The following is a 20617-nucleotide window of genomic DNA, read 5'->3' as shown; positions in this document are numbered from 1 at the left end:
TTTTAAACAGTCCTGATAACATATTTCCCTTCTGTCTCTATTAATCTTGAAAGTCCATCATATATCCAAATATATGCACATTTAAACTGTATCTTTCAGACTGTTTGCTATATCCAATAAAGACTACAAAATGCTTCTTAGAACACACACCCTAAAATCTTAAAAAAAAAAAAAAAAAAGGAACACCTGGGTGGCTCAGGTTTAGCGCCTGCCTTCAGCCCAGGGTGTGATCCCAGGATCCTGGGATCAAGTCCCACATCGGACTCCCTGCGTGGAACCTGCTTCTCCCTCTGCCTGTGTCTCTGCCTCTCTCCCTGTGTCTCTCATTAATAAATAAATACGATCTTAAAAATAAAGTCTAGACCTGGCTTAAACCACTTCCGCAGTTCTGCTACATCATCACTTTAAGCTCTTAGGACTTCATACACATTAACCTCATTCAGCTATCTTATTGACGTAAAAAGGAAAATTTTAAATCCGGAACTAACACGTGGCTCTATTTTGCCATTTTCTCACACAGTTTCCAAATTATGGAAACACGGGACAACAATTTTCTGTTCACTGGTAAGAAGTCAGAAAACTAAAGTTTGATTGTTTAGTCACCTTTAGTCATCTTTGACTCACCACTACCCCTGTATCCCTAAGCAAGTTATGCTATTCTCTCTCCAGGTTCCTTTTCTCAATGGAAATATATTCACATTGAATTTGATGATTTCTGTGTTACCTTCCTGGACTGATTTTCTGTGATTTCACAACTCATATTCACTTTCCTAATAAATGTATCCACAGGAGATGAAAAATAATAAAATGGTCTTGAACTTAGAGTTGACAGTGGATCTTACACAGTGATCTTCTACAAAGTCCTTCCAGATAAAGGAAGTTCATGTTCATGATTGAATTGTCCACCACCTATTTCCTTACCTTTTAGGATTATTACAAGGGATCCAGTTCACTCCAGGGTCTGGGATATCCTCCAAGTATGGGTAGATAGTTTCCCTGCTAAAGTTCCAGCCATAAATACCATCTTCTGGAGTCACAATAATATGTGCACCCTGTTAAAAATGTAGCTCAATTAAAATATTTCTCAGGTAAGAAAACAATCCAAGAGAGGGTCTGTAAAGGAACCTGAGAAACTGAATGGATTAGCAACAGCCATCCAGGCCTTTTCTTTCTTTCAATCTTAATTTTTTGTGTTCTGTATTTTTATAATTTTTTTTCACAATTGCATAGTCTAATCCCACCACCTTTTCTCTATAACATTTTCATTCTTTCTTAAACATCAATAGCTTATTGAAAGGTTTGCTATCCACTGCGGTTGTTAAGCATAAAACCAATTCTTCTCAAAATCGCTCCCCCATTCCCCCCAACCCCCCCTCCCCCCCCCCCCCCCCCGCCCACTTCAGTCGGGTGTTGTATTACAGGATTGATTTATACTCAAATTCTCCATTTTACTTCCTCCTCTGCTCCAACCTTCCCTGCTCTCCAAATCACTCTGTAAAAGTGATTCTGGCTTCTCAGAAGGAGAGCACTCAGACACGGATTCCCCAAAGGGTGCCAAGCCCAGAGGTACACCATGAGCTCACTGGGGCCCCTTCAGATGGGAGAGTCACCCTGAAAGCTGCTGCAGCTTTTAAGAAAATAGTTGGACTAAGGATGAAAAAGGACCTCAGAATTCTTCATAGTATTTAAAATGTTTGTATTGTATAAGAATGTATATTGGTAGATAGGAGTTACATGTATGTATTCATGACTCATCACACTTCACATAATCTCCCTCTATACCTGACCTACAAATATCTTGTTTAAATCATATCCATTCAGGGACGCCTGGGTGGCTCAGTGGTTGAGCATCTGCCTTCAGCTCAGGGCGTGATCCTGGGATCTGGGATTGAGTACCCCATCGGGGTCCCTGCATGGAGCCTGCTTCTCCCTCTACCTGTGTCTCTGCCCCTCTCTCTCTCTTCTCTCTCTCTCTCTCGCTGTCTCTCATGAATAAATCTTTAAAAAAAATCATATCCATTCAAACCAGACCTTTATACTTAACCCTTCATTCAACCCAAGAACTCACTACACATTAACATATATAGTTTATCTTGTAATTAGAATGAAATATGAAGTACATAATACATATTGTTAAGTAATTTGCAACTTAACTTTATTTTGGTGTTATAAACTAATCCAAAAACCCACACAAGGCTAAGAGCACAAAAGTATACCAAGGCTACTAATACTCACTGCACAGTACCTGGTCCTGATCCACTTATCCTCCACTCTCTACGTATAGTGAAAGAGAGCAGCAGAGCTGCTGAGCATATAGCAAGTTCCTCAAAGATCTACTGCCCCTTAATGATGATGAAGCTATTATTTTCTTAATTTTATCTCACAATTAGGGAAGTAGAACAGTATCCTTGCTGTAACAATTTTGAGAAGGAGGTAAGAGGTAGGAGTACAACAAAGTTGTTGGCTACCTAACATACATGTTTTCCAAAAGTATAATTGAACTTGACAGGGACCCTGTCTCCTAAGACCCCATCTTTCTCTTGGTGGAATCCAGAGTGCTTGAGAGAAGGTACCTGGTTTGCTGCTGAAGTGATTGCTGCCTCCAACAGGTCCAGATTTTGGTTCATTACTGCCAATGCCTCTTCATGGGACACTGGTACTAGGGTGGCATTAGGCAATTTCACTGCATGTTCATAAACAGCTGCAATAAATGTATCCCGGGAGCTGACTTTTATGACACAGAGAACCAAAACTGCCACATAAACCAGTAACCGAGAGGTAATCATGCTGAAGTCAGATGACTGCTGATAAAGAGAGCAAGTCTTGATACGTAGAGAGAGAAAACACAATTAATCATGTGATTCCCAAGAGTTAGCACCTTAAAATAAATTATCAAATCTACTCAAAGCAAGCCTTATGGTTTTGCACGATAGACATAGATGTAAACAAATCTTATATAACAAAGGACCCTTATTGCAGGGATTTATGAGGATCTAAAAAGGAAATGTATGTTTTAGTTTGCTAGGGTTGTCATCCCAAAGTACCCCAAACTGGGCAGTTTAAACAACAGAAATTTATTATCTCACGGTTCTTGAGGCAAGAAGTTTCAGAGGAAAGTGTCGGCGAAGTCGTTCCTCCTGAGGGACTGCAAGGGAAGGATCTTTTCAAGCCCCCTCTCTCTGCATAGATCTCTGTCTTCTCCCTGTGTCTGCACATGGTGTTCTCACTGTGTGCATATCTGAGTCCAAATTCCCCCTTCTTACAAGGACACCAGTCATTGGATTTACTGCCTATCTTCCTCCAGAATGACCTCATTTTAACTTCTATCTGAAACAATCTTATTTCCAAGTGAGGTCACATTCTAAGGGTACAGGTGGTTGGAACCAGAATAGGTATGATCATATTAACTGTCATTAACTAATTGCCAAGACACTCTGTGTGGACAAGCTTAAGAGTTAAAATCTTAGGGAGGTCCTAGTGTCAGAGAGGCCCTCAGACTTTTGTGAGATTTCCCTCTAGGAACCCCACCAGATCCTCTGGGAGAACAATGGAGACAAAAATCCCTCTGCCTCATACTTCCTACAGTGGGAAGAAAAATATTCCCAACTTTGAAATAAGCCCAAAACATTTTGTTCTCCTCAACCAAAGGCTGTCCTCAAGGGAAACCATTTACCAAAGCATAATTAGCCTGGGCAAAGGGAAAACTGCAACTGTAGCCCTCCAAGCCTTCCTGTTTCAACTTAGGGGAAAAGAAAAAAGTTGAGAAACCCTAGCAAAGGTTACAGCACAGGGGCCCAGGCTCAAGACAAGATAGAAACTTAATCACTGACTTTATAACCCTTCTCCTGTCCTCACATGTCATACCATCTCATCAGTCTGTAATTGTGGCCTACTTAGCATGTACTAGTCAAGAGAAGGTCTTCAGATGAACACCTGCAAGATTTGAGGTAGAATGCCATTGGCTGAAACTGCGACTGGATGGGGACCAACAACTTCCACTCTGGTGCCTGAGCTGCGTCCTCTGATCACTACTGTCACTACATTAGCTTTGCTAAGCCACCAACTGAGTGCCAAGCTACCCAAATGTGGCCTTTCTGCTCATACAAAGGAGAAAACATGGGGAAATTGTCTCTGGGGGGAAGAAACAATTTACTTCTACCCTTTCAACATCTTCCGGCTGGTATGGAGATTAAATTGACATGAGACATACTAACAGGAGAAAAAAATAAAGTTTTATTGAGTGTGCATGGAAGCCCCAAAATGAAATTGAGACCTAAAGAAACAACCAAGGCAGGCATTTTCAGACAACAACAAGGTTCAGACTACTTTTTAGGTAAAGAGCCAATAAATCTGGGACGAATTGACAAGACAAATGGACAGGGCCATCCAGGTGCCCCAGCTTATGTATTTTCAAAGTTAAGCCTGTGGTTCAATTAATCATGCAATAAAGAAGAGGTATTTTTATGAAACAAAAGAAAAGCAATGGTTAAGATTAGATAAATTATAAAACTGGTTTCTGAGTTCTGAGAGTAGCTAGTTTAGAAGATTTCTAGTTATCAGGCTAAGCATCTTCAAATAGGGTGAGGGCAGGCAGTGGCAATCCGGCAGACTCTTTTGGTTTGTAGGTCAAGTGTGTCTGGTGACCTGAGTGACAACAGGCATGAAGATGATCTATATATGAGTTGTTATGGTGATTTCTCTCAAGTTTACATAAAGCTGTGTATATTTAGTTTGCAGAGCTCCAAGAAAAGAGGAATTTTTACTTATGAAGTGATTCCATGTCAAAATTACAGGAAAAAATTGGAAATGTTAATTAGGAGTTGTGACCAGACATTGAAGGAAACTAGGAAAAAACAGGATCTAGTCTCATCAGATCTAGAATCTGATATCCATAAAGGTATGTTACTTAAATATAATTTTTCTCTTTATAAACACTCTCATTTTATGACCAAAGGTAGCCAAATTAAGACTGATTAATTTATAAAATAAATATGGCGGGGGGTGGGGGGAGCAACCTTGGCCTGATTCTATATAGGAGTTCAGCAAGAATAGCAATTGATCATTTTAGACTCTTAAATCGGCCTTGTTGGAACTTTTACAAGGAATCTCTACATTGAACTTTTAACAGCCTCTTGAGGCCAGAAGCCAAGCCAAATATTTGCCACCAGACTGCATGTAATACTTATATATTTGGGTGAGTTCCTCTCTTGTTGAGGTCTGCAAAACATTCTGAGGTTCCTGTACCTGCCAAGAAGTGGCATTCTTTACCTGGAATGTTTAGTATTACTTGACAATACTTCCCATGTAATAAGTGCAATTAGTTTAATGCCTCTGTTTCATGATGAGAAACAAAATCATTGAAATGTTAGACTGTAGTCAAAAGATGTTATTTTAGAACTTGATTTTGGGGGGCACTTGGCTGGCTCTGTCAGACTGACTCTTGATCTTGAGGTGATGAATTCAAGCCCCGTCGGATGTAGAGATTACTTAAACATAAAATCTTAAAATAATAATAATAACTTGATTTTGGGAAATTTGTCAAAAAATATCAAAAGCTTCAAGCATTTAATTAAAGAAGGATCACAGATCATTATAAAACTATGGATTTATTTAGACAAAGTGACAATAAAAGATTTTAAAGGTAAATAGAGAAGGTTACATAATTGTAAAAAATCTTAGCTCTTTTAATATTAAGGACTATCTTATTGAATGAGCAAAGATTTGATTATGAAAACAGCATAAAATCTTTTTCTAGGCAGATTACATAAGAAAATTTTGTTTATGATTTCTAATAAAAAGCAAACCAATCATCTAAGAAAGCTTTTTTTAACAGAGAAAAATCAAATTCTAATTTTCCAGCAATATTCTTTTGATATTCAAACTAACTCTTGGCCTCCCGCGCCGCTGCGCTCTCCGGGGCTCTCCGGGGCTCTCCGGGGCTCGGGGCGGAGGGGGCGGGCCCTGCGGCCGGGCCGGGCCCTCGGGGGCGGAGCCGAGCTGGGCCCGGAGGAGGCGGGGCCTCAAAGCCTGTGAGTCCGCTGAGGAGGGGTGCGCGCCCCCGCCCCCGCCCCCGCCCCGGCCGGCGCCCGCACCCTCCTCCGCCGGCTGGCAAAACCCGCCGCGAAGCCTCCGGCCTCACCAAGGCTCCTCTGGTGCCCCGGGTCTCGGCCGACGGGCCAACACCCACCCCGGGCGTCCGCGGATCGCGGGGGCGAACACTCTGGTTTCTTGTCGCAGTTTTAAGATGCTGCCTCGGAGGAGCTGTTGCGGGTTTCGACTGTAAGAGAAAACAGAAGACACACACACACACACACACACACACACACACACACACACACACGGAAAAGAGAAAAAGGAAAGGCAGATGAGGGCCAGAAATCTGCCTGTCGGGCCAGGACCAAATAACCTGAAATGACCTAAACGATGGAGTTCCACTTGAGGAAGCTTGATGAGCAGGTTACCTTTGTAAACCCTGAGTGTCCTCCTTGGGTGAGTGCTTGGAGCAGAGTAGAAACTTGGGAAGTGACTTGTGGGTGAAGGAAAAGTTGGCCTGGGGGCACTGAGGTTTGGGGCCGCAGGCGTCTGCGTCTGCGCTGGAGGCCGGGGCACTGCAACTTGGTAAACTCTGAAATTTATGCTGAGTTCCTGAGTCAGGGAGAACAGAAGAATTAGGCCCTTTGCTTCAAGAACTTGCCTGATGTGGACCGGCTTAGAGGCGTCTGAAGACCCATCCTCCAGGCCACACACTTGCAGCTCTGGGATCTGCCACTCGGAACTCCCTGCCTCGGCAGACAGCTGTGTCCTGTGAGCAGCCCACCCCTTCCTCTTCTGCCGGCCAGCACCATCCCCAGCACCATCCGCTGTTAGGAAACGGCTCTGTGGACCCCGCGCTGAGTTTAGAGGCTGGGCCCTGGTTCCTTAAGCCTCTGGCGACTCTTAACAGTGTATTGTGGGATTTGTTTACCTGTCTGCCTCACCCAGTTGGTTTTAGGGCACGTACCTTAAATTTTTGTTTTATTTCCTGCTTGGCATATTGCCTGGCACATTTTTCTTGAAAGCTTTATATAAGCTTTTAAATATTCAATCTTTACAAAATCAGTAGAATGCAGCAGGTACTATAAAGCAGATACTGTTACATATCATGTCTCAGGACTAAGCTTTCTAATAACCCCACGAAGAAATGGTATGTGCAGTAGGACTTTAAAGGACTAAGAAGTAGTGTTTCTGTATTTCATTTTAAAATAATAATGCAGAGGCTCTTGGCTGGCTCAATCAGTAGATCATACAACTCCTGATCTCGGCCTCATGAATGTGAGCCTCACATTGGGTGTGGAGTTTATTAAGAAAAAAAAAAATGTGTGAGTCTGAAAGTTTAAAATAAATAAATAAATAAATAAAATAATTATGCCTGCTGATGGCAGAAAACCAAAACGATTTCCAGATGGGTTGAAACAGCTTGTTAAAGTCTCAGTGGGTAGGAGCACCCGGCTGGCTCAGTCAGTAGAGCATGTGACTCCTGTCCTCCCAGTTTGAGCCCCACTGTTGGGTGTGGAGATTACTTAAAAATAAATCTTGGGGGATCCCTGGGTGGCTCAGCGGTTTAGCACCTGCCTTCGGCCCAGGGCGTGTTCCTGGAGACCCGGGATCGAGTCCTCAAGTCGAGTCCCATGTCGGGCTCCCTGCGTGGAGCCTGCTTCTCCCTCTGCCTGTGTCTCTGCCTCTCTCTCTCTCTGTGTCTCTCATGAATAAATAAATAAAATCTTAAAAAAAAAAAAACTAACTCTTAAATATACTTATCCTAACCTTAGCTATATATAAAATTTTTTTCAAAGGTTTTTTTTCATAAATCATGTTGTAATATTTATTTTTTATTTTTATACTTGGTTTTTAAGTTTTCCCTTTCTAAATAACTAGATTCACTTCAGGAAGAATTATTTTTGCCCTCAACAAAAATGTATTGCCATTTGTCATACTGTTTCTTACCAAAACATCTATCTCACAGGGTTGTTTCCCTTATAATTTTTAGCAGCTTTAGTCAAATATGTTAATTACAACTTTTAATCCTTAGGAACTTTAATTTCTAGTGAAAACTAAGTAGTAAGCAACAGTGAATTGTGTTTTCCCAGCATTTTTAGATTGGCAAATTTATGACTATATTTCATAATTTCTAGAAACGTGTTTCTTCATAGTACAATCTTTTATTAAAAAAGAACAGAACATCTTTACTAGCAGACCCAAATTTTTAGTTTCTCTAGAGTAATAAGGAAACCACAAGTAGATAAATGTATGTTCAGCATTTAATGTTTATTATTTCATGTTATTTGAAAATGACCTAGATATTCAGTGAACTTAACCTTATCACTTATCACTTAGCAAACCTTCAAGGTTTCAAGTTGCCAAAAAGATTTGGGGAAACTATTTTAAACGTTTACAAAAATCTTTTTTCTAAAAATCTTTTAAAATTATATATTCCATTTACTTCTTACAATTATGCTTAGATTACCAAAAACTATATGAGACAGCAAAATCAGTTATCCTCCCAAGCTAATTATAGATTTTTTAAAAACAGAGATAGTATCAGCTTGACTTTTAAAGATGTGCCTATTTTAATAAACCAGCCACCTTAAATTCACTTAAACACTGAATATTTTCCCAGATCATGGGAACTTGAAAATAAGCCGCTTTTAAACCAATTAAACATAAACAGGGCTCTTTTACAAATTAATTTTAGTAATACCATCCAGATGTATAAAAATATCTCACACTTACAACATATATATTGTTAAAAAACCACAGGCCCAATATGGCATTACTTTGGTTAAGACTCCAAGCCAATAAACCAAGACTTAGTACCTAAACTAACTGCTGTTTCAACTCCCCAAGAATGTAACCTTTAATCTGGCAACACAAAAAGTGTTGAAATTTCCTGGTCAACACAAAGTTTATTGATAGACCCCTTCCATTTCCCTTAGAAGGGCAAACTGCCTACAACAATGGATTCCTTGCTAATAACTGTCTTTTCCACTCCATCTCTACCTTTAAAAACAGTTCCTTTTCTGTAGCCCTTTGGGAGTTCCTTTCTAATTGATAGAGGAGATGCTGCCCAATTCATAAATTGATTAATAAAGCCAATTAGATCTTTAAAATTTACTTTGTTGGATTTTTGTTATTTAACAATGTGAACATACATACAAACATACTTCAGATGTAAACAAAATCTTACAGAATTTGTTTTGTGGAGAGAACATTATAGGCCTGATTTTATAGACCTTTTCTTCCTCTCTTTTTCCTTCTGGTGAAAAACGTTTTCTTGAAGTTTATATCTCAGAATGGCCCTTAGGTCCTAGGGAAGAGGGGAGAAAATTGATACCACAAAGGCACAAAGTACCCAAGTTTTCTCCAATTTGTACTTTTGGGACATATTGTCCTCTTAGCAGAGATACTAGAGCCTGGGCATAAAAGTCCTTTTAGCAACTTATATCTTTTTTTAAGTAATTCCTGCCTGTGTGGAGCCCATCTCAGGGCTTGAACTCACAACCCTGAGATCAGACCTGAGCTGAGATCAAGAGTCCAATGACCCCTGAGATCCAGACCTAAGCTGAGGATCAAGAGTCTGAAGCTAGCTAAAAGCAATTTATATTTTTAAAAGGCCTCTTCCCTCCTTTTTTCTTCAGTCTCAAGCAATTGTGGATTGTGTTTACATGTAAAGACATGATAAAACTTATAACTCGAAAGGACAGAGAAAGCATGCAAGTTGTTTTTTGTTTTTTGTTTTAAGAAATTTGGGATAATTGCGATTTTAAAAATATTTATTTTCTTAGGTACAGAACAATTTTGTTCCAATATCCTGATCTTTTATGTCTATAAAGCATTGAGAGGAATAGGCAAGATTTTGAGATCAGTAAAAATAGGTGGGTTTTGACTTGTTTTTAGAGTTGCATTTCTAGTTGTATAGAGATTTGTAACACAAAGACAATTGTCTTTAATTCCCCCTAAAGATTTGGATTGTAGCCTGAATATCAAGGGATTGACCTGCCTTTTTACTAATATGAGATGTTTAACTAAAATGGAGATCAAAAGTTTTATGCCTTCATAAATTCTGTATAAAGCATTTTAGTAAAAGTTTTTTCTAAGTATGTAATTTAACCTTGGGCTTTTATTATTATTAGGCCCTGAGAATCATCCTTCCACTGATTAATTGCAAGAGGGGCTTAGGAGAAATTTTGGTGATCTGTTTCCTCTGTGAAGGGGGCTGGGCTCCAGGGGGCCTTCTGGTTTGCCTAATAATCATAATATAATCAGGAGCTGAAAGAAACTTTCCTTAGCAGCCAAGTTCTCTGTGATTGGGGTTTCGAACAGCCATTAACATTTCTAAATCCTCTAAATTTGGTAGGATCTTTTGAAAGTGGAGGAAGGGGCTTTATAATTTAAAAGATCTGTTGCTGTTCAAGAGACATGATGAATTCTGTGGGGGGTGGCGGGCGGGGAGGTGGGGGAGATGCATAGTTCTAAGATCCATCTGCCAAGGTCATTGCATAGAAATGCCTAAAGCTGGCAGACCCTGATTACAGCAAAGCAAGCCCTACTCCCTGTCCCAGGTACTTCTGCCAAATTTACTTCTTGGCTTCCAGCATTTAGAAGAATAGCCTGTATACTTTGAGCTTGAGATTAAGCTGGACTGCTGTCTAAAATAAATCTTATAAGGAAAGGGAAGTTAAAACTGACAGATCGGGTCAGATTTTAAGAAGGGAAATTTGCAATGGATATAGACATTAATTTTTGCCTTAAGTCTAATTTCTGTTCTTTATCTTGTCAAAGGAATCTTTTAAAGCTAGCTTTATACTAATAAAACAATTAAAAGCTCACCATAAAGACTTTTTTTAATTTAGCCAATTTAAAGGATTCATCTTTCGGCCATTGATCTTACCATGGTTCTTACTATTTAATTATCAATTAATAGTGACTCAAACCAATAAACCTTTTTATGCTTTGACCAAAGATACAAGAGGGCATCCCTAGAGAGGGATCTAGTTTGATGAAAACCCCATGATCCAAAAGTCTACTCCCAAGAATAGTCCAAGAAGCAAAGACCTTCAGGGCCAGGTGGGAAGAATGATGTGGTGTATCAGGTGTCTCCAGTCTCCCATAAAAGGGTGAAGCTTCCAGTCCCAGACCCGCCAATCTGTGACAGTGGGCAGGTGCTACTGGAATGGGATTTTCGAGCACTTTGTTAGTGCTCGATAAAGCAAGCAATGAAGCAATGAAGGTTGAGATGACAAAGGCTCTTACAGTCTAGGAGCTCTTAGGACAAACTCCCCTGAGAGCTGGCACAACTGGACAAAGAAAATGCTGCCTATAAATGGATGTCTCCGATCCCCAGTCTATTCAACTGGCTACCTTAGTGTACCCCAGTAAATGCACCCCAGTAAACATACCCTCCAGATGGCAGAAACCAAAGAGAATATCCTCATTGGTCACAAAGCCAAGTTCCTAGGACATAGAACAAGACAAAAAGAAAACTTCATCCAGTTTTTACAAGGGACCCACAGCAAAGTATGTCTAAACAGACACTGCCTGATGAGAAGCATGAACCCAGCACTGTGAGGCCCACTTGAACAGCTGAGAGGGCCTATGCCTGCCTTCTGATTTATGGTAATCCCCTTTAAGACAAACAACACAAAAGACACCACAAAGGAAAACAAAAGCCATCTGGGAGGAAATGGATCACTAACCAAACAGTACTCTACCAAATTTTTACCAAGAGTCGCTCAAGGAATTAGTTCTACAAATATTTTCTCCTGCTAATTTGAGAGAAAGAGAAAAAGAATGTCATCACTCTCCCTCCACCAGACCCCACAGACAGAGATTCCAGGAGACTGAAAGGGTAAGAAATCTTACCCTCTGCTGGCTGTACGTCAGATTTCCCGAGATCTCAAAACTGCAGACCCTTCAGAGCAAATATCCAGCGGAAGCTGACCCAGCTGGCTACGCCCAACTGCAGGGGAGGAACCACTTCCTCTGCTGTCAAGGATCTCCAGCTGATAGAAGAAGGTAAGGGACATGAGCCAGATTAATGGGGGGGGGTTTTATGGTTTACACACACAGAGGTCCAGTAATGACATGGAGACCTAAATGACCAAAGGCAGGCAGTTTTTATACTTCTTAGACAAAGAGGCAATAAATCTGTGAAGAATTGACAGGACAAAGAAAACGACTTGGAGAGCTTCAATTAGTAAGGAATTCTGGACAGAATTTCGGCCTGGTAGTAAATCAATAAAAGGTAACAAGGGTTGTTTATACAGCCTTTTTGACGACAAATTTCCCGTGCCTGACAAGAAGAATCTCTTTACCTCCTGGTGCAGAGAGGCCACCTTTTACAGAAGATATTTATTTCTTGTCTTCTGAAGACAAGGAGAAGTCAGTGTTTTCTTGCACTGGCTGTTTCTTAAGGAACTTTTATTTAAAATAATCAATATGCCAAAGTGGCACAGTTCTGAGTGGCCTGCCTTGGAGCCCAACAAAACTGTTCTGTGGAAAGGAGCCTTGATTAATACCACCGGACTCTGCAAGGATGCAGAGGATTGCCTCTCTAGAGGGAGAAGGGGACATCCCACTGCCGGAGTAGGAAAGAAACCCACCGTGTTGGGACATTCACGGATAGCACCCCAGAGGCAGCAGGCCCCAGAAGGAACTCCACAGGGATTTGTGCCCCACCCCCAGGGAAAGAACCAGAAATAGGGAAGAACAAAGACTAAATAGGATGGGTGCTGCCTCTTGCACTTCTCTGACCCCAGTACCTAGCAGAGTGCCTGGTACTCAAAAGACCCAAGGCATCACTTAAGGAATTTTGCCTAGGACTGCCACTTGTGGGACCCAGGAAATTTAACAAAAATCCCCTGCCCCTGGACAAGCAGAGCAGGACTAACTCCATTTTGTGCTGCACCCGCCACCTCCTGTGTGACCCCCATGACCTGCTTATTGCTTAAGGCGCTGCCCCCAGTCCAGCCGCTGGGCACACCCTAATCGGAAATGGGCTCATAACAATGTCACCCCGCCTTGTGCCTGCCAAAACTCCGCCCGATTCTGACCAGAGTAATAGGCCCGCTCAAGTGGATATATAGGGAAAGGTGTAATGCAATTGGCCACCTGCGTGGGGACCGACATGCCTGTGCAACTTTCTGCGTATCCCATTGGCCACTGGCCCCTATAAAGCTGCTGCGCCTCTAGGTCTCGGTGTCCAAGTCCCTGCTCCCCTGTGTCGGGTACACTTGGACCCAAGCTCGAGCTTGTAAATAAACCCTCGTGTGTTTGCATCGGTGTCGGCTCCTTGGTGGTTTCTCGGATTCGAAATCTTGGGCACAACACCACTCACTTGCCAGAGGACTTTGGAGACTTTACTTCCCTTATCTCCTCAATCATCCAGCTAACCCAGTTGATCCAGTTGATGCTCTCTGATTCAAGGGAAGTCAGTGCCAGAAACCAATCATGGAATTACAGGTTTGGAATTTCAGTCCCAACCCTGACCTCAGGGGAGGAGACAGGGCCTGGAAATTGAATCAAGAGCCAATGGCCAATAACTTAATCAAGTGTGCCTATATGATGAAGGGGTTGGGAGTATGTAAGATAAAGGTTCAATTTTGCTCTTTTGCATATGAATATACAGTTTTCCCAATACCAGTTATTGAGGAGACTATCCTCTTTCCATTGTATATTCAAGGCTCTTTGTCAAATATTAGTTGACTATATACACATGATTTACTTCTGGCTTTGGAGTCTGTCTACTGGTCTATGTGTTTGTTTTTATGCCAATAAAATAGCACAGTAAGTTTTGATTACTATAGCTTTCTAATATAGGTGAAATCCGGAAGTGTGATGCTTCTGGCTTGTTCTTTTCTCAAGATTGCTTTGGCTATTTGGAATCTTCAGTAGCTCCATACAAATTTGAGGATCTATTTTTTTCTATTTCTATGAAGATACAATTTTAATTTTGATAAGCATAGCACTGAATCTGTAGATGGTTTGGGTAGTATGAATATTTTAACACTATTAACTCTTCATCAAAGAACACAGGATCTTTTCATTTATTTATGTTTTCTTCAATTTCTTCCCTTAATGTCTGATTATTTTTGGTGTACAGATCTTTCCCTTCCCTTCTTTTTAAATTTATTCCTAAGTATTTTATTATTTTTGGTACTTTGTAAATGAGATTATTTTTTAATGGTTCATCATTAGTATACAGAAATAGAACTGACTTTAATATATTGATTTTGTATCCTGCAACTTTCCTGAATTCACTTTTTTTTCCAATTTTTATTTGAATTCTAATTAATTGCTCCAGGTATAGAATTTAGTGATTTATCATTTACAATAACATCTACTGCCCATCACAGTAAGTGCTCTCATTAATATTCATTATTCATCTGAGCCATTTCCCCACCCATCTCCCTCCATCAATCTTTGTTCTATAGAGAACTCTAGCTATAGAATTAGAGTCTCTTATGGTTCCTCCCTCTTTTTCCTTCCCATATTTCATCTGTTTTGTTTCTTAAATTCCACATATGAGTGAAATCATATGGATTTGTCTTCCTCTGACTTATGTCACTTAGCATAATATACTCTAGCTCCATCCATGTTGTTGCACATGGCAAGAGCTCATCCTTTTTGATAGCTGAGTAACATTCCGTGTGTGTGTGTGTGTGTGTGTGTGTGTGTACACTACATCTTCTTTAAAAATTTATTTGTGAGAAGAGAGAGAGCATGAGTAGGGAGGGGAAGGACAGAGAAAGAGGAGAGGGAGAAGCAGACTTCCCACTGAGCAGAGAGCCCAATGTGGAGCTCAATCTCAGGACCTCAAAATCATGACCTGAGCTGAAGGCAGATGCTTAACCAACTGGCCCCCAAGTATCCCTATACTACACCTTTATCAATTAGTGAATGGACATTTAAGCTCTTTGCATAGCAGCTATTGTTGATAATGCTGCTATAAATATCGGGATGGATGTGCCCCTTCAAATCTGTATTTTTGTATCCTGTGGGTAAGTACCTAGTAGTATACATCCTGAGTTAGAAAGGTAGTTCTATTTTTAGCTTTTTGAGAATTTCCATACCGTTTTCTAGAGTGGCTACACCGGTTTGCATTCTTACCACCTGTGTAAGAGATTCCCCTGTCTCCACATCCTCACCAACATCTGTTGCTTCCTGTGTTATTATTTTTAGCCATTCTGACAGGTGTGAGGTGGTATCTCACCATGATTTTGATTTGTATTTCCCTGATGAGTGATGGTGAGCATTTTTTCATGTGTCTTTAGCCATCTGAATGTCTGTGGGTAATGTCTATTCATATCTTCTGCCCATTTCTTAACTGGTTATTTAGCTTTGGTTTCATAGTTTTTGGTGAAGTCCTTAGGATTTTCTTATACAAGACACAGCAGCAGCAATGAAACAATTTTAGTTCTTCCTTTCCAATTTGGATGCCATTTATTTCTTCGCTTGACTAATTGCTCTGGCTAAGACTTCTAGTAGTACATTGAATAGGAGTATGGAGAGTGGACACCTTGTCTTTTCCCTGATCTTAGAGGATTCTTCAAATTTCTATCAGTATGCTTTTAGCTGCAGGCTTGCCATATATGGCCTTCATTATGTTGAGATGTGTCCCTTTTATATTGACTTTCTTGATCGTTTCTATAATGAAAGTATGTGGAATTTTGTCAAATGCTTTTCTGCATCTATTGAAGTGATTTTATGATTTTCATATTTCATTCTATTAATATGGTGTATCACATTTTGTATTACTTATGTTGAAAAATTCTTGCATGCCAGGACAAATTCCATTTAATCATGGTCTCTTATCCTTTTAATATATGAATTTGGTTTCCTAGTATTTTGTTAAGAACTTCTATGTCTGTATTCATCAGGGATATTGGCTGTAGTGGTTTTTTTTTTTACCTTGTGGTATCCTTATCTAACTGGCATCAAGGTAACCCTGGCTCCATTAAGTGAATTGGGAATGTTCCCTCCTCTTAAATATTTTAGATGAGTTTAAGAGGGACTGGCATTAACTCTTCCTTAAATATTTGTAGAATTTATCTGTAATTCATTTGGTTCAAGCTTTCCTTTGCTGGGAATTTTTTGATTACTGATCCAATCTCCTTAATCATTATTGGTCTTGTTAGGTTCCCTATTTCTAGAAATCCATGGATTTATCTTACGTTGTCAATTTGTTGTCATATCTTATTCTTAGTAGCCTCTTCTCATAATCTTTTGTATTTCTGTGGTATCACTATAATGTCTCCTCTTTCTTTTCTAAAATATGAGTGCTTCAGGAATTTGCATGTCATCCTTGTGCAAGAGCCATGCTAATATTCTGTATTGCTCCAATTTAGTATAGGTGCTGCCAAAATGACCGCAAGCAAAATTATTGTTTAATGGGTATAGAGTTTGAGTTTTGCTAGATAAAAGGGTTCTGGAGGTGGGTGATAGTGATGGTGGAATAACAATACAAATATACTTAATACTACTGACTGTACATTTTAAATGGTTAAGATAGTAAACCTTATGTTCTATATATATTTTACCACAATAAAAAAAAATTAGGAAAAAAAGAGACCCTGGAGGTTAAGAAAAGGGAAATCTTGTTCAGGGAATAGTCAATCTGGTTGGAGCAGAGGCATCATTAGGGATAGAAAAGGAAAGGAATTTAAAGATGCATTTGGGATCATAAAGAGCTCAGCACAAAAGCTAAAAACTTACTTCAAATTTAATAGACAAAAGGTTTTGAGGACAGAAGTCACATGATCTGAATTTTCCTTAAGATAATAGGCCATTAGGGTATAGAATGTATTAGAATGATAAGAGACTAAATACAGGGAATCATTAGAAAGCTGTTGCAATAGCTCAGATTAAAGGAAACAAGGAGTGACTTGACCTAGGGCACTACCAGACAGTATGGAAAAATGGAAATACTGGAATGCTTGTTAATGTTTTCTTTATTCTTTTTTTTTTTTTTAAAGATTTCATTTACTCATTTGAGAGAGAAACAGAGAGAGAAGAACACACGAGCAGGGTGGAGAGGAATAGGGAAAAGCAGACACCCCTATGAGCAGGGAGCTTGGGGCTCAATTCCAGGACTCTGGGATCATGACCTGAGCAGAAGGCAGACAGATGCTTAACCATCTGAGCCACCCAGGTGCCTGATTTCTTTATTCTTTATCAGGTTACAGTAGTTGTCCCAGTAAGTAATTTAAAAGCAATCTTCAAAGTGAGACCCTACTACATGTAACATGTAGCCATATTTATTCTCTCTTGGCACAATCTTTAAATAATAGATGGTTAATAGGAGGTAGGTTATTGAAGAAGAGCTAGAAGTGTAAAATAACAGTTAAATGAATGGAAATTTAGCGCTATCTCCTGGCAATAGTAGTAAAAGCTTTCTTTGAGTATCAAACCGAGACCATTAGATAGATCTACAAATTGGTACAATTAATATAAGCAAAACCATACCAATTATCAACAAAAACATATCCTTGAAAAAGACCAAGAAGGATGAGAAACCACATCTAAAAATTATCTTAATGCATTATATATAAAGAATGAGTATTTGACAATTCTTCTCTCTCGTTTGCTTCAATTAATGTCTGAAATACCTAGGTATTAAACACAATACATCACATCACTTGAAACATTTAGCGAAGTCTTTTCAGATCACCACAACTGGTAGAATAAGTACACTTAATAGAATTCTGTGGGATTTTTTTAAACAGTCCTGATAACATATTTCCCTTCTGTCTCTATTAATCTTGAAAGTCCATCATATATCCAAATATATGCACATTTAAACTGTATCTTTCAGACTGTTTGCTATATCCAATAAAGACTACAAAATGCTTTCTTAGAACACACACCCTAAAATCTTAAAAAAAAAAAAAAAAAAGGAACACCTGGGTGGCTCAGGTTTAGCGCCTGCCTTCAGCCCAGGGTGTGATCCCAGGATCCTGGGATCAAGTCCCACATCGGACTCCCTGCGTGGAACCTGCTTCTCCCTCTGCCTGTGTCTCTGCCTCTCTCCCTGTGCTCTCTAAATAAATACGATCTTAAAAATAAAGTCTAGACCTGGCTTAAACCACTTCCGCAGTTCTGCTACATCATCACTTTAAGCTCTTAGGACTTCATACACATTAACCTCATTCAGCTATCTTATTGACTAAAAAGGAAAATTTTAAATCCGAACTAACACGTGGCTCTATTTTGCCATTTTCTCACACAGTTTCCAAATTATGGAAACACGGGACAACAATTTTCTGTTCACTGGTAGAAGTCAGAAAACTAAAGTTTGATTGTTTAGTCACCTTTAGTCATCTTTGACTCACCACTACCCCTGTATCCCTAAGCAAGTTATGCTATTCTCTCTCCAGGTTCCTTTTCTCAATGGAAATATATTCACATTGAATTTGATGATTTCTGTGTTACCTTCCTGGACTGATTTTCTGTGATTTCACAACTCATATTCACTTTCCTAATAAATGTATCCACAGGAGATGAAAAATAATAAAATGGTTGACTTGAGAGTGACAGTGGATCTTACACGTGATCTTCTACAAAGTCCTTCCAGATAAAGGAAGTTCATGTTCATGATTGAATTGTCCACCACCTATTTCCTTACCTTTTAGGATTATTACAAGGGATCCAGTTCACTCCAGGGTCTGGGATATCCTCCAAGTATGGGTAGATAGTTTCCCTGCTAAAGTTCCAGCCATCTCATCTTCTGGAGTCACAATAATATGTGCACCCTGTTAAAAATGTAGCTCAATTAAAATATTTCTCAGGTAAGAAAACAATCCAAGAGAGGGTCTGTAAAGGAACCTGAGAAACTGAATGGATTAGCAACAGCCATCCAGGCCTTTTCTTTCTTTCAATCTTAATTTTTTGTGTTCTGTATTTTTATAATTTTTTCACAATTGCAAGTCTAATCCCACCACCTTTTCTCTATAACATTTTCATTCTTTCTTAAACATCAATAGCTTATTGAAAGGTTTGCTATCCACTGCGGTTGTTAAGCATAAAACCAATTCTTCTCAAAATCGCCCCCCCCCACCAGTCGGGTTTGTATTACAGGATTGATTTATACTCAAATTCTCCATTTTACTTCCTCCTCTGCTCCAACCTTCCCTGCTCTCCAAATCACTCTGTAAAAGTGATTCTGGCTTCTCAGAAGGAGAGCACTCAGACAGATTCCCCAAAGGGTGCCAAGCCCAGAGGTACACCATGAGCTCACTGGGGCCCCTTCAGATGGGAGAGTCACCCTGAAAGCTGCTGCAGCTTTTAGAAAATACTGGACTAAGGATGAAAAAGGACCTCAGAATTCTTCATAGTATTTAAAATGTTTGTATTGTATAAGAATGTATATTGGTAGATGGGAGTTACATGTATGTATTCATGACTCATCACACTTCACATAATCTCCCTCTATACCTGACCTACAAATATCTTGTTTAAATCATATCCATTCAGGGACGCCTGGGTGGCTCAGTGGTTGAGCATCTGCCTTCAGCTCAGGGCGTGATCCTGGGATCTGGGATTGAGTACCCCATCGGGGTCCCTGCATGAGCCTGCTTCTCCCTCTACCTGTGTCTCTGCCCCTCTCTCTCTCTTCTCTCTCTCTCTCTCGCTGTCTCTCATGAATAAATCTTTAAAAAAATCATATCCATTCAAACCAGACCTTTATACTTAACCCTTCATTCAACCCAGAACTCACTACACATTAACATATATAGTTTATCTTGTAATTAGAATGAAATATAAGTACATAATACATATTGTTAAGTAATTTGCAACTTAACTTTATTTTGGTGTTATAAACTAATCCAAAAACCCACACAAGGCTAAGAGCACAAAAGTATACCAAGGCTACTAATACTCACTGCACAGTACCTGGTCCTGATCCCCTTATCCTCCACTCTCTATATAGTGAAAGAGCAGCAGAGCTGCTGAGCATATAGCAAGTTCTCAAAGATCTACTGCCCCTTAATGATGATGAAGCTATTATTTTCTTAATTTTATCTCACAATTAGGGAAGTAGAACAGTATCCTTGCTGTAACAATTTTGAGAAGGAGGTAAGAGGAGAAGTACAACAAAGTTGTTGGCTACCTAACATACATGTTTTCCAAAAGTATAATTGAACTTGACAGGGACCCTGTCTCCTAAGACCCCATCTTTCTCTTGTGGAATCCAGAGTGCTTGAGAGAGAATACCTGGTTTGCTGCTGAAGTGATTCTGCCTCCAACAGGTCCAGATTTTGGTTCATTACTGCCAATGCCTCTTCATGGGACACTGGTACTAGGGTGGCATTAGGCAATTTCACTGCATGTTCATAAACAGCTGCAATAAATGTATCCGGGAGCTGACTTTTATGACACAGAGAACCAAAACTGCCACATAAACCAGTAACGAGGTAATCATGCTGAAGTCAGATGACTGCTGATAAAGAGAGCAAGTCTTGATATGTAGAGAGGAAAACACAATTAATCATGTGATTCCCAAGAGTTAGCACCTTAAAATAAATTATCAAATCTACTCAAAGCAAGCCTTATGGTTTTGCACGATAGACATAGATTAAACAAA

The 20617-nt window shown here is 39.8% G+C and overlaps 1 protein-coding gene and 1 non-coding gene across 24 annotated transcripts in view; both read right to left on the bottom strand.

Annotated features, from left to right (window-relative positions):
- LOC112644136 (pantetheinase) overlaps window positions 1–20617 on the bottom strand; it is a 72245-nt gene that overhangs the window by 19829 nt on the left and 31799 nt on the right. For 7 of the 23 annotated variants that reach the window (XM_049113756.1, XM_049113787.1, XM_049113849.1 and 4 more), the window contains 2 exons: window positions 2574–2822; window positions 922–1052 (listed from right to left, as the gene is read on the bottom strand). The exons of 1 other annotated variant lie outside the window; for it this stretch is intronic. In XM_049113756.1, the coding sequence (XP_048969713.1) occupies window positions 922–1052; window positions 2574–2822 (380 nt within the window). Of the gene's footprint in view, window positions 1–921; window positions 1053–2573; window positions 2823–6139; window positions 6278–6461; window positions 6646–11435; window positions 11491–11898; window positions 12039–20617 lie in introns of all 23 variants that reach the window. 15 more of the 23 variants (XM_049113738.1, XM_049113882.1, XM_049114008.1 and 12 more) reach the window with 8 other exon arrangements.
- LOC125752898 (U6 spliceosomal RNA) lies at window positions 16303–16407 on the bottom strand. Its single transcript, XR_007403477.1, has one exon. It is a non-coding gene; the product is annotated as a U6 spliceosomal RNA (small nuclear RNA).

The sequence above is a fragment of the Canis lupus genome, chromosome 1 (assembly GCF_003254725.2).
Source record: "Canis lupus dingo isolate Sandy chromosome 1, ASM325472v2, whole genome shotgun sequence".
NCBI lineage: Eukaryota > Metazoa > Chordata > Mammalia > Carnivora > Canidae > Canis > Canis lupus.
This window is presented reverse-complemented; position numbering and strand designations above follow the sequence as displayed.